Source organism: Cetorhinus maximus, chromosome 3 (genome assembly GCF_964194155.1).
Source record: "Cetorhinus maximus chromosome 3, sCetMax3.hap1.1, whole genome shotgun sequence".
In the NCBI taxonomy this organism is placed as follows: domain Eukaryota; kingdom Metazoa; phylum Chordata; class Chondrichthyes; order Lamniformes; family Cetorhinidae; genus Cetorhinus; species Cetorhinus maximus.
The window spans coordinates 179,082,693-179,096,823 of NC_135881.1; the positions used below are offsets into that span (position 1 = coordinate 179,082,693).

General features: G+C 40.3%; 1 protein-coding gene across 1 annotated transcript in view; it reads right to left on the reverse strand.

The window, feature by feature from the left end:
• stt3b (STT3 oligosaccharyltransferase complex catalytic subunit B) overlaps window positions 1-14,131 on the reverse strand; it is a 101,982-nt gene that overhangs the window by 40,375 nt on the left and 47,476 nt on the right. Inside the window, 2 exon segments of the mRNA XM_078539342.1 lie at window positions 515-580; window positions 13,792-14,079. Coding sequence (XP_078395468.1) covers window positions 515-580; window positions 13,792-14,079 — 354 coding nt within the window.

Below are 14,131 nucleotides of genomic sequence, written 5' to 3' on the forward strand. Positions count from 1 at the left end.
TTACTCTTTCTTTGAGTCAAGAAAGCCTGGTTTGATTGGCTCCTTGTTAAAAAGTAAATACATTTGGACTGGAAAAGGTATCCACAGGGGAAAGAATCTTAAACCAACCTTTGTTGTGACCAGCCGAGGAGGTTGAATAATAGGGGAGCCAACTCATTCCTCCTCACCCAGTCGTAACACACTAGCTGTACATTCTCTCTGCAATTTTGCCATTATTGGTCACACTGACAACCTACCAGAAGACATTTGGTCAATGTGAGTTAGGTTTGCGATTAGTACTTCAGAGACTTGGGATACAACTATGCAATAATTTTGCTGCATCACCCCTGAATTTCTGCAAACTATTCATTTTTAACAACAAAGAGAAAGGTGCTCTGGGAAGAGGGCAAAGCAGGATGTAGACTGAATAGCAGTAAGGCTTCATCCATTTAAGCAATAGAAATACAAACTATTAAATTATTTTTAGTTTTGATAAAACTCAATGGAATAATGTAACAGGTTCAATCTGTCTTACCATGTAAAAGTAGGACAAGCAGCAACATATCGTCCAGAAAATAGAGCCAGTTTTCACAGATTTGACCTGTAATGAAAAATGCACAAGTTGCAATTTTTAAAAAAGTAATTGATTTAAATTAAGCTCTATCACAGATTTTCTCATATAACTGCAGTAGAATTAGTGCACTTTTAATATTAGAAGGCACCACAAACTAGACACATTTTTATTTTTGGTTCAAAACTGTTACAGTCCTAGAAGGGTTCAAGAATACAAACCCATTAGTCCAAAATGGCTAAAAAAAACAGAATCTGTAAAGTATAAATGTGCATCAGTGGATAAGGTCAATCTAGTCTCCAAAACAAACATAAGGCTATTATGTAAAATATCGCTATCCTGTTACAAGGTGCTATGCCAGCCTTATCCTTGGCATGTGAAGAATGCAGCACTTCTACTTGGTGTGTGGGTGTGGGGAGGTGGGTGTGAAAAATTCAACTGCAAATTTAAGCTTTTGGAGGTGCTGAGGGCAGAGTGTGGGTAACAGCATCTTCTGTTTCTGTTGCCATTGTCAGAAATATGAGGGTGGGACATTAACCAGTCATTTTTAATACATTAACCTTAAGATCAACTACGTAAGCTTACCCTGGAATACATTTATTTAATTAGCTAAGGACAGTGGATGAGATAGACAGCAGTGTGCTAGAACATCTTGAGCACAACTACTGACATTCACTTTAAAACCAAATCTTCCATATTGAATATCAACACTTACTGAACTTATCCAAATGCAATATTCAGGCTATCAGCTTTTGTTTCAAACCAAAAAACCTCTCAATGGAGTGCAGTTGCCTGATGTTGGCCAGACTCCCCAATAATCAGATTCAAAACAAACTCCTCTCTTCCAATGTCAGCAACTGGAATTCAGTGTTTCCAACACTGGATTGTGTTGTGTAATTGTGTAATATACAAATTGTAGACTAATCTGACTTTGCAATTAAATCCAAATGTCAATTTTCCTGCAAGATACGAAACAGTCCCCCTCCCCCAATAAACAAGCCAGTAAGGAAAAAAAAAATCAACTGCTCCTGCCAGCCAAACAGTTGATTTTCCCACATGGTCTTTGAGGGTTTCTATAACTCTGAGAAAGTTAAGTAAAAACCGAGGGAGAATATCTGGATGAGTGTAAAGTCTCAGGGAATAAAACTGTAAAAACCAAGGAGTTGTAAAAATACATTTCAAATAGGTATAGAACTTAACTGTTTAAACTTACTCTCTTAAAGAGAAGACTGATAATACTGTTGCAACCATTATTAATATGCAGGCTGAAGAGACAAGGTACTATTCCTAGGGCTAAGAAGTTTTACGTTCCTGAAAATGCATGTAAACCAAGGAGTGATACAATGGCTTGGAGGAGTCTTCCTCTTAGTGAAGAAATGAGTTAAGTGACAGGACCTAAATGATGTCAACGAATGGCAAATAACCTGAGTGTTAATTGTAATGGCATTAGGTATTAAAATTCAGTTCACTTGTACTTAGGAACATAGGAAATAGGAGTAGGCCATTCAGCCCATCGAGTCTGCTCCACCATGCATACAGATCATGGCCGATCACCTACCTCTTACGCCATTTTTCCTCACTATCCCCATATCCCTCATCAGTATGCAGAAACCTATCAATTTCTGTCTTGTGTCAAGAAAAGGTAATATTTTTCATCTGTCATTTTTCTTATGTGCTGGAAGACAGGCGGTTGAGGTAATTGGAGTAAGAGCCAGGGTGACTGCACGTGTCTAAAACCAACAGTAAGAAGTGGTTTTGATATGTTAATGAACCAAGAGGAACTTCAATAAGAGTTTTACATAAAGCAATAACAGGAGCATTTTTGAGTTGAGTTATTGTTGCTAAAGGTGCAAGTAAGTTAAAGATAGGGTAAGTTTGTTTTTACAAGTCCAGGAGACAGGGTAACAAATGAGTTTAATCAATTCTGGGAAGAAAGCATTTCTGAAGAAACTGGTTGAGACAATAGAGAGGTCAAAGGGAAGGAATGCATTTAAGGAAATACTGATGCCTAGCTGGGGTAGCTGGTCAGATCTCCAGAAGACAGCAGGATAGCTGGGCAGAACTCCAGGAAGACAGTATAAAAAAGGCCAGAACCGAACACCCAGTTGCTGTCAGCCTCAGAGAATACCCCAAGGAAAAAAGCAGTGTGGTAAAAAATTACTGGAATTCTATAGATTTTAAAATCTAGGAAGATGCTTGCTGAACAGGAAATGGGAAGGTTAGCTCTGAGGGTAAGTTAAGATCTTGTGGAACTGTTTTAAAGTACTGTTTACTGTCTAAAGCCATTCTTGTGTATAAGTGTAATTGTGCTTTCTTCTTTATTATTTTAATAGCTGTTTATTTTACTATAAAATCATCGCAAGTAGTCGGAGACATCATTTCTTGATTTCAGAACCTCTCCTCATACTATACAAATTTCAAAAAACGTTTTGGCAGCTGTTTCAAGTTTCCCTTTGGGGATTTGGGCAGCTTGGCATTTACCATCAGCAGTTGAACATGCTCAATGATCGAGCTTCCTCGGGGGTAGAGAATTCAAAAGATTCACCACCTGCTGAGTGACCAAATTCCTCCTCATCTCAGTCTTAAATGGCTTGCCCCTTATTCTGAGACTTTGTCCCCTGGTTCTAGACTCACCAGCCACATCCACATCTGTCACTCCCTGGAAGAATTCTGTAAGTTTCAATGAGATCACCACTCATTCTTTGAAACGCTAGAGAAAACAGGCCCAGCTTCCTCAATCTCTCCTCATAAGGCAATCCTGCCATCCCAGGGATTAGTCTGGTTAACTTCCGTTGCACTCGCTCCATGGAAAGTACATAAGGAGACCAAAACTATACATAATACTCCAAATGCGGTCTCACCAAGGCTCTATACAATTGCAGCAAGACATCTTTACTCCTGTACTCAAATTCCCTTGCGATAAAGGCCATCATACCATTTGCCTTCCTAACTGCTTGCTGCATCTGCATGCTAGCTTTTAGTGACTCATGAACAAGGACATCCAGGTCCTTTTAGACATCAATACTTCTCAACCTCTCACCATTTAAGAAATACTCTGCCTGTTTTTTCCTATCAAAGTGGATAACTTCATACTTATTCACATAATATTCCATCTGCCATGTTCTTGCTCATTCACTTAGCCTTTCCAAATCCTCTTGAAGCCTCCTTGCATCCTCCTCCTCACAACTCTCATTCCCACCTAGTTTTGGGTAATCAGTAAATTTGGAAATATTACATTTGGTCCCCACATCTAAATCATTTATATAGATTGTGAACGGCTTTGGCCCAAACACTGATCCTTGCAGTACTCCACTAATAACAGCCTGCCATCCTGAGAATGACCTATTTATTCCTACTCTTTTTTTTGTCTGTTAACCAATTCTCAATCCATACCAGTATATTACCCTCCAATCCCACGTGCTCTAATTTTGTTTACTAAAACTCCTGTGTGGCACGTTATCAAAAGCCTTCTGAAAATCCAAATACACTACACCCATTGGTTCTCCTTTATCTATGCTACAAGTAACATGTTCACAAATGTCCAACAGGTTTGTCAAACATGATCTCCCTCTAATAAATCCATATTGATTCTGTCCAATCATATCATTATTTTCCAAGTGTCTACTTATCACATCCTTTATAACAGATTGTAACATTTTTCCTACTACTGACATCAAACAAGTTTGTACTTCTGTTTTCTCTCTCCCTCCCTTCTTCAATAGTGGGATTACATTTGCTACTTTCCAGTCTGCAGGAACCTTTCCAGAATCCATAGAATTTTGAAAGATAACCACCAATGCATCCACTATCTCTATAGCCAGCTCCTTCATCACTTCGGGATGCAGCTAATCTGGTCCAGGGGATTTATCAAGCTTTAATCCAGTTAATTTTTTGAATATTACATCTTAATTAATACTAATTTCTTTCAGCTCCTCATTTTCACTAGTCCCTTGGTTCTCTAGTATTACTGGGAGATTTTCTGCATCTTCCTCCACAAAGACACTAAGTAATTGTTTGGTTTCTCTGCCATTTCCCTCTTTTCCTCTTATCTCTGCCTGTCAATCTTAAAGAAGCTTTTACAGTCTGCCTTTATGCTTCTCACTTGCTTGCATTCATATTCTCTTTTCCCTTCGTCAGTTTCTTGGTCACCCTTTGCTGGATTCTGAATTGCTTTCAATCTTCAAGCTTACCACTTTTTCTGTCAACCTCATAAGTCACTTCTTTTGATCAAATGTAATCTTTAACTTATTTTGTTAGCCACAGTTGATTCACCTTTCCTGTTGGGTTTGTGTGTCTTACTTCTGCCTCAGCTCTGGTCGCTTTTGCACAGACCTACATGTATGCTTCTTCATTTAACTCTTACATTGAGGAAGATCTCATTCTGTCTGAACCAAGGTTTTATGATTATGTGCACAATATTTATCTTTATTACAATTCTGTGTTTCTTGAGGGTTTATGGCCAGGCCCCCGTAAAATTTCCATACCCAGATATGGCCCACCGGCTGAAAGATTTGTCCACCCCTGTTCGACAACCTTAACTGAATCCCTGCCCTAATAAAGGGCTTTCCTGGATCAGTCTAAACTTTCCATACTCATGGAAATCTTAAAGACCTCTATTAACTCATCCTCTTACCCCATCTGCATAATTGCCTCCTCAATACCTCTACGCCCCTAACAATGTCACACTAACAGCGAAGCACCAGGATAGATTATTTTTTCTTATTAGGGTTCCTTTAAATTCTTGAATCAGCCCCACTGCCTCCTCTGGACTATAATTCTATGCCAATTGTCACATGGAGGTCAAAGCAAAACTCAATAATCCAGATGCATCTTCATCCAGGCCTGTTATCGATCTAACATTTTCTGCTTTCTTGGTCCCCTGCAACACTGAATAGCTCTAATGATCTGTCTACCAAAATCCAAAATATTTTTGTCCTGCTGTTACATCATGATCAAAGTGTACATAACATTCTCCCCTCCCCTACTTTAAACTTGGTTCTTTTATTGAATTCCATCTGTAGGGAATGTTGAAATCAATTTTCAATTATGTTGCAATTTAGTTAAAAACTCATTTTATCCTGAACGTGAGGTGCTCCACACTCCATTAAGTTACCTATTACGTTCTCTACGCAGAGTAGCAAGAATATAGAATGTGTTGTCACATGGAGTGACTGAAGCACAGATGCATTCAAGAAGAGACTCAGGCAAGCATAAGGGAGAAGGAACAGGAAAGGCGATTAAAACACAAAGTACAAACTATACTTGGTGGGCCAAATGATCTGTTCCTGTGCTGCGGATTCTACTTATGTCTATGCGTGTAATTCTTACTGAAAAGTTAGATTTGGAGATAATGTGTAGGTCACATCTGTAAACTTAGGGCTTTCATACATTGGATGTGATAATTATACTGATGCTATCAAAACAGACATCGACATTAGGATTTCAAAATATTGTTCACTGCATATAATGCAAAACTTAATGTCAGTATACACTTTCATTTTTCAAACTCGAAGTATTTTTGCATCATGGTGCTATAATTTCTGCTTTAAACATTAGAGATTGGACATATGAGACAAGATGCGCGTCGGGACACCCCCGAAATCTCAACCCGCTGACCTCCACAGGAATTGCTCGGGAAGTTTGAACTTACGATGGGCAATTCCCCTGCGCACTGGGACCCTCCGTGAAAGTCTCTGACTCTGAGTTCCTCTGAAGGCTTTGGATAGTTCCGAAGTGCTTACCTGGGTAGTTACCCAAGAAATGCTAGACAGAAAAATCCTAGTCTAACTTCTGTGGTTACTGTACAACTGACCCATCAATCACTCACACTGGCCCCCTGACACAACAACCCCCCCCCACCCCGAACACTGACCTGCCCCCCTCACCCATTTACCCACTTCTCACCCGCCTTACCACCTGCCCATTCACCAACATTCACAATGGACATTTAAACATGCTTTACAGCTATTGCCCTAACAAATAGGCATGGCTTGTCTCCCCACCAACCCTCCAGCGTTATGATGAAGCCCATTGTGGGACCCTATGTTCTGCATTTCTGTGGAAGCTGGTCTCGGGAGACTCAGCCAAAAATGCAGAGCATTGTCGAGGTGCAGAAAAGTAGGAATGATCCAGGTCAACATTTTGAATCACAGTCTATCACACAGGGTATGGGTGTATTTTACTGCTAACATAGCTTGACCGCAATGTTCCCTCGAAGCTGCGCATCTGCACAGCTGCGTAATATTCCATCAAGTGCCATGGATTTAATTATTACAGCAGCACGCATCCCGATGTTTGAATGAGGTTTAGAGCAAAGGGCTGGTAGACCCCTTTACAGCAGGACATTAATGAGCGAGAACGAACCTGACATGATTAATCAGGTGGAATTAACAGTCAAAAGTTACTCATGTCAGTACCTGGAGCGCAAAGCTATGTCAGCATTTGTCTTTTCTGCAGCCTGATTGCCGACCCTTTCGATCACCACTCCCGCTTACCGTCTCCCTCCCCGACCCTCCTATTCAAAGCCCCTCTTGCTTCCTCCCTCTCACCTCCCCTCGCGAGCCTTTGCACACAGTGAGGGTTTGGGAAAGGGAAGCAGCGAGCAGGAGAGGTGGCAAGCAGCAGGGCCAGGGAGGGAAGCAGTGAGCGGGAGAGACAACAAGGAGAGGTGGCAAGTGGGAGGTAGGTTGAAAGAGTTAGTAAGTTAAAGAGTTAACATATTACTAATTGTTAAGTTATAAGAGTTAGAGGGTTTTTTGGGCCAGTTGATACCACTGATCTAGTCATTCTGCTGCAGCTAGTTTTGTAGCATTATTGAAGGAAGACAGATCCCAATGACATTTGGCACATTAAAAACACAAGGGCATTTCTAGGAAGTTTGTGAAAACTTTAGGATTCCTAGCCCAGATCTCCAAATAATGTCACAAAGGTTTTTGTGATGTTCTCTTTGAACATTTTAAAGCGTGCATACTTCCAAATACTACCTCTTTCAATGCAATTTTGTATGCATTGACAGAGGCAACCGTTTACTTTAAAAATGTGAACTGTTTATTAGATAAAAAATCTATGAATTGTGAACTAAAAAAAAAACTGTAGGTGGAATCAATAGCACTACTTTCCCAAAAACTCTAACAGTCATTCTCTCTCCTGGAATTCCATTCTCATTTCACCACCACGTTCTCTTTCTCAGTTCCCAGATATAATTTCCTCCTTCAATAGTCACTTAATCTACAGGAACATTGTGTCTCTTTGACCTTCATCCTCCACTTCACAAGAGCCAATATCTCTCCAAATTCACAGAGACACTCTACCTCTGCCTGATTGCATGAAATTACTGAGCTATCTTCCTCACTTATCCATAGCACTTTTAGGTAACAAAAACACGAAATACACTGGAAAAATAAAAGTTGCCTTTTCCACGTTTTCTATCAATTAAAAAGGCAAGTTTCTTTACCACTTACAATTTTGAGTTTGTCAAATTGAATAAGATCTTTGTCTTCTTGTTGAGCCATTGCTACCAATTCAACTTTTCTTCCCTCAAATGACTAAAATACAAGCTACAATATAAATACTAATGAATATCTCTCTCATAACATGGTCGTGTAGCGATTATGATAATGATAACCTAGAGCTCATGGGTTCAAATGCCACCATAGTAAATTTAAAAGAGCGGACTGGCATGTCACCATGTTAATGGCCAGGAGTGGTATTCTTTCTTCTTCCATACTTATGGTAACTTAAAAAAAAATATTATATATAAAAGTCTTTTGTTTCTAGGTGTCACTGACACTAGGCCGTCATGGACAACTGAATGGAGTACATAATTCTTGGTGTCATTCAATTTAATTCTGCCTTATTCTTATTTTTTTAAAAACAATTCATTCATGGGATGTGGGCTTCGCTGGCTGGGCCAGCATTTATTGCCCATCCCTAGTTGCCTTTGAGAAGGTGGTGGTGAGCTGCCTTCTTGAACCGCCTGCAGTCCATGTGGTGCAGGTACATCCACAGTGCTGTTAGGGAGGGAATTCCAGGATTTTGACCCAGCGACAGAGAAGGAACAGTGACATATTTCCAAGTCAGGACGGTGTGTGACTTGGAGGGGGAGCTTCCAGGTGGTGGCGTTCTCATCTATCTGCTGCCCTTGTCTTTCTAGATGGTAGTGGTCGTGCGTTTGGAAGGCACTGTCCAAGGAACCTTGAATTCCTGCGTTGCATCTCGTAGATGGTACACACTCCTGCTACTGTGTGACAGTGATGGAGGGGGTGAATGTTTGTGGATGTGGTGCCAATCAAGCAGGCTGCTTTGTCCTGGATGGCGTCAAGCTTCTTGAGTGTTGTGGGAACTGCACTCATCCAGGCAAGTGGGGAATATTCCATCACAATCCTGACTTGTGTCTTGTCGATGGTGGAGAGCCTTTGGGGAGTCAGGGGGAGTTAATTGTCACATGATTCCTAGCCTCTGACCTCCTCTTGTAGCTACAGTATTTATACAATCAGTCCAGTTCAGTTTCTGGACAATGGTAATCCCCCAGGATGTTGATAGTGGGGGATTCAGTGATGGAAATGCCACTGAACGTCAGGGGGCAATGGTTGGATTCTCTCTTGTTGGAGATGGTCATTGCATGGCACTTGCTCGTGTTTATTCTACAGAATGTAAACTGGTTTTCTCTAACTTTACCACTCTCATTTCCCCTCATTTCTTCTGGTTTTTGTTGTAATAAAAAAAACCAGATCCCATCCCACACCCAAAAAAAAAGTGTTTTTAAAATCAGGAATAAGAAGGTAAAAGGTCATTATCCATCTTCCAACATCTCTGTCCCTTGGCCTAGGCTGTGCAGGTCAATTTGGATTCTTTGCACATTGGCCAGTGCACACAATTTGAGCTCTTCTGCAAATAGACACTATGGACAATACAATGGGCGGGGGGGTGGGGGGTGGGATTAAGAAAGCAGGTGGTGTATTTCTAATGATAAGGAGGTTAGCATGGGCTTGGGACCAGAGGAAAGATAACCTGCGATTGGAGTTAGAAGAAAGGTCAGGGATTGGAAAACAAGGAGGATGTATAGGTAGTCTCAATCTTTTAAACTCTTCACATTTGGCATTGGATTTAGCAAGAAATTGGGGCAGGGCAAAGAGATCAGAAAGCACATGGTTTGCTGAACAGTCAGGAATTGACCTTCCCACCCATGTGACCTTACAAAAGAAAGAGGACTTTGTCAGGGATAGGTTCCAATACTGAACATCAAATAGGTCTCTCAGTAAACAATTAAGGACAATAATTTAAATGCAGATGCATTTGAAGCCTTTAGACTAGAGAACGTGGGGGGTGACAAAGTACTAGCGGAATGGTGCAGACAGGAGTCTGAAGCACCTGGTGAGGCTGAAGGCACCAAAGGAATAATTAAGTGAGCTGCTGAATGACTGGACATATGGGAACAGCACTGTTACATATACAACAGTGGTGTTGGGATTGGTGGTGGGGGCGTGCCCAGAGGGGAGCAGGGAAAAACGGATAGGGAAAAGACAAGGAAGCTTTATTCCTGGGATGGAGTATGATGATAGTGCAGTTGGAGGTGGGAGGAGACTTGTAGAAAGTGAGGCACACAATGAAATAATCAGAGATGGTCTCACCAATCAAATCTTCAGGGGGTTCGAGTGGTTTTTCATGTCAGAAACCAAAGGTATGACTGCAAGCTGTTACAGGAGTTAATCTGAAAGATTAGGTTGAGTGAATACAACAGGGAAAAAACAGAGGAGAGGAAGCAAGGGAAAGTGGTACATCACAGCTCAGTGCAAAAGCCATAGCAGAATAATAGGGGGGAGCTCCCAACAAGAAAATTACAGAGGGCATTGATAACTGAAGGCTTAATGAAAAGTGTGGCTGATGGAAGGCAGCACGGCATTCACAAAGGAAAAGTACCAGAGCAGTAAGAGGACAGGCCAAGCTGGCATCTAGCAATGTGAGCCTACTAGTGATATAGTTTGAGCACGAAACGTGTAATCAGATGGAGCAACGTTGGTGAGGGGGAAATGAATCACCATTTGTGAACCAGCTTTCAGCCTGGTGCTGACCGTCAACAGATTTATTCAAGTTGACTGTGAATGAGGATAGCTTTGTTTATAATGGAACTAATGCTAGTGGCCTGGCAAAACTGTGAAGGTTATTGACTAAGGGAAGAATTTAATTTCTCTAAAATACGGTCACTTTGAAGTTTGGGAAAGAAAATTTTATTCCACCAAGTGACAGTCTTTAAATTGTGTCCAAAAAACAAAATTATACAATCCATTACAAAATGAGAATTTTCTTTCAATTCATTCATAGGATGAGCGCGTTGCTGGCAAAGCCAGCATTTATTGCCCTTCCTCGATGGCCCTCAAGGTCAGTGTTATGAGTCAACTTTTGCACCACTGCAGTTTGCATGCATTATAGCTTTTTGTAGCTTTTGTTTTATACTGAGTGGCTTGCTAGTTCATTTCAGAGGACAGTTAAAGGATCAATCACATTGCTGTAAGTCTGAAGTCACATTTAGGCCAGACTGGGCAAGGGCGGTGGGTTCACTAATGACTTTTAGGAAAGGAAGCAAGTTGGACTTTTAACAACAATCCGGTAGTTTCATGGTCACCATTACCAACACTAGCTTTTTATTCCAGATTTATCCAACTGACTTAAATTCCCCAACTACCATAGTGGGATTTGAAGTCAATCTCTAGATCACTAGTTTAGGCCTCTGGATTACTAGTCCAGTAGCAAGCACTTTGCTATCACACTAGTTTTCTTGTCTTAATACATTCAAACCTCCTGTTAATGTTAATACTTTTGTAAAAAGAAAAACAGCAATCCTTTTTCTGAGCAGTAGAACATAAAATTTTACCAGACTTCTTGCACCAAAGTGATAGAAGATCTTTAGTTTTTTTGGATTAAGGTCAATATGTATGAAACTAGGCCACTTTTTTCAAACTTCTTACCAGCTTGGTCACACTTCAGGAGGATGGGACACTAACTTCTGATCTATCCAGTCACAACATTTTGTTTGTTACAAAAGGTACAAAACCATAAGTAGTAGAGGGTAAAGGATAGCAAAAGTAGCTTTCAAAGTTTGAATAGGGACTGGAAATTTATTCTGAAGAAACTGACGTAATTTTGATTTAAGACATTTTGCCACCTCCTTAAATGCCAGTTATAATCCACTAAAAATAAAAATTAGGAGATCTACTTGTCTTATCTTAAAGAGAATTGAAATATAATTGAAATCTTCAATCGATATACCAACATAAATTTATAAATCAATTTGATAAAATGCCGGCCACCCCCATTCCAGTAAATAGCAACATATCTTTTGACTTATGTGCATGACTATGGGACAAAAGTGAAATCTTGCATTTATGTGTTGCTTCATGGCCAGAGTTTGCCCTATGTGAAAACCGACAATCACATCAGTTTGTGAATTAGAGAATAGAAGGCTGGTGGTGGTTTAATAAGATAGCAATTAAACTCATCACAAGGGTCCGATGACACCTTAAAGATTGGAATTCAAGCAGTTCCTAACAGTCAGCTGAAGAACTCTGAAATCAGACATATGTATTAGTCTTAATAGGATTTCAGAAAACTTTAATAGGCAGATGTGAAAGTTATGTACAATATCCACTAGAACTGAAAAATAATTGTAAAAATATAGACTTTGAACTTCTATGCAATACGGTACAGGCCATATAATACTGGGTGAAGTCCTACAGGGCTTGGTGTTGGTGACGACGAAAACACGTTGAGTTGCAGAATTAAGAGAAGCACTTGGTGCAGTGCTGCAACACTAAACCAGTCCTGGCACAGAGCGATTTCTTCCCCCACCCTCCTGGCAATACTGATGTAGCTCCCATCCTCATGTATTACTTTGTGGTTTACATACATGAAGTTTACAGGAAGTTTCTTTATATCCCATTTTCTCCCCCAGCAGTGATGTGGAAGGTAGTGTTGTCTGTGCTGTGGATGTGGAAAAGTGATTCAACTTTTCTGTAGCAGTGTGATACAACGGAGTGACTTGCTAGGCCATTTCAGAGAGCAGTTAAGAGTCAGCCACATTGCTGTAGGCCTGGAATCACATTTAGGCCAGACCAAATAATGATGGCTATGTCCTTAAAGGACATGGTGAACCAGACAAGTTTCTACAACAATGATAGTTGTCATGGTCACCATTACTGAGACTAGGATTATGTTCATGACTTCTATTATCTGAATTTAAATTCCACCAACTGCCATGGTGGGTTTTGAACCCATGCTCCCAGATCCTTAGTCTGGGCCTCCGGATTACTAGTCTCCCACTGCCAAATACTACTTTTCACCCTTCTTTGCCCAGCCTTGGTGAAGACTTACAAATGCGTTCATGCTTTTTGAGCCTTAAAGGCCTACAAATGCAGCCATTTACTTGTTCAGCAGTATCTTTAATTGGCACATCTTTGGAAACTGAAATAGCTAGATTTTCCGCATCCAGATTAGGTTAGCTTGTGATCCAAAGGGTCTAAGAGCTTGTGATAATGTTTTAAATGGACTAACTCTGAAAATTGTGAACATTTAGCTTTTGGCCAGCTTTGCTGGTGTACTTAGCTTCACTTGATGCCACTTTACCAGGATTGCAAAAAAAATGACCCTTAAAACTTGGACAATAAACTTATGAAACAAAACAAAAATTTGTTTAGAGATGGTTAGGAATCTGAAGTGTTAGCCATTCCTGTAGGGTATCCTGCCCATTTCACCTAGCCATCACCAAGTTCCCTTCTCTTAAGAGCATTTTCACCTTCAAGAATCAGAAATGTTCTTAATCATGTTTATCATTCCCAGCTATAAACATCAAAACTGACCTGAGCAGTTGCCCAGTTCTTGAACTTAAAATTACAGTAAGATATTCAGGTTTTAAATTAAACAAAATTACCATGATGGCCTTGAACATCCATTAGAGTAATAAAAACGAATCGTATCGAATTAATCTCAACCCACAAGTAGTGTTTCGGTTACAACCTGGGAAACACAAATGTTTTTCCATACTAATTTACAATGCAATTTTGGTGCCAACTGGGAACATTTCATTTAAACAAAATGTCCTAACATTTAGATGGTTGGTGCCATTTTAAGAGTGGTTTCAGCTCCACCCACCTCCCACCAGCACTACCACCTCACCCAAAAAAAGAGCTTATTGATTTTACATGAAAATCACTCTCTGGATTTAAGTTATATTTATATGGATGACTTACCCACAGGTAATATGTAAACTGTAACGCAAAAATAGCTATTCCTTCATTGTCAAATGAGCCTGCTACTGATCGTGATATATAGCCTGGTACTATGGCGATGAAGCAGGCAGCAAGTAGTCCTGCCCCTTGGTTCCAGAGCTCCTTAGTGAGAAGAAAGGTTGATATTGCTGTAAGACCACTGAACACAGGTGCTAGAAAGACACAGACATCCCGGATGTGGACTGTTATATGAAGCGTATTCAAAATCCAGTGTATACAGCCTGCCGTCACCATCAAGCCAGGATACACCTGCACGGAGACAAAAGATACATTTGTTAATTATATAGAGGAGTTTTAAGTT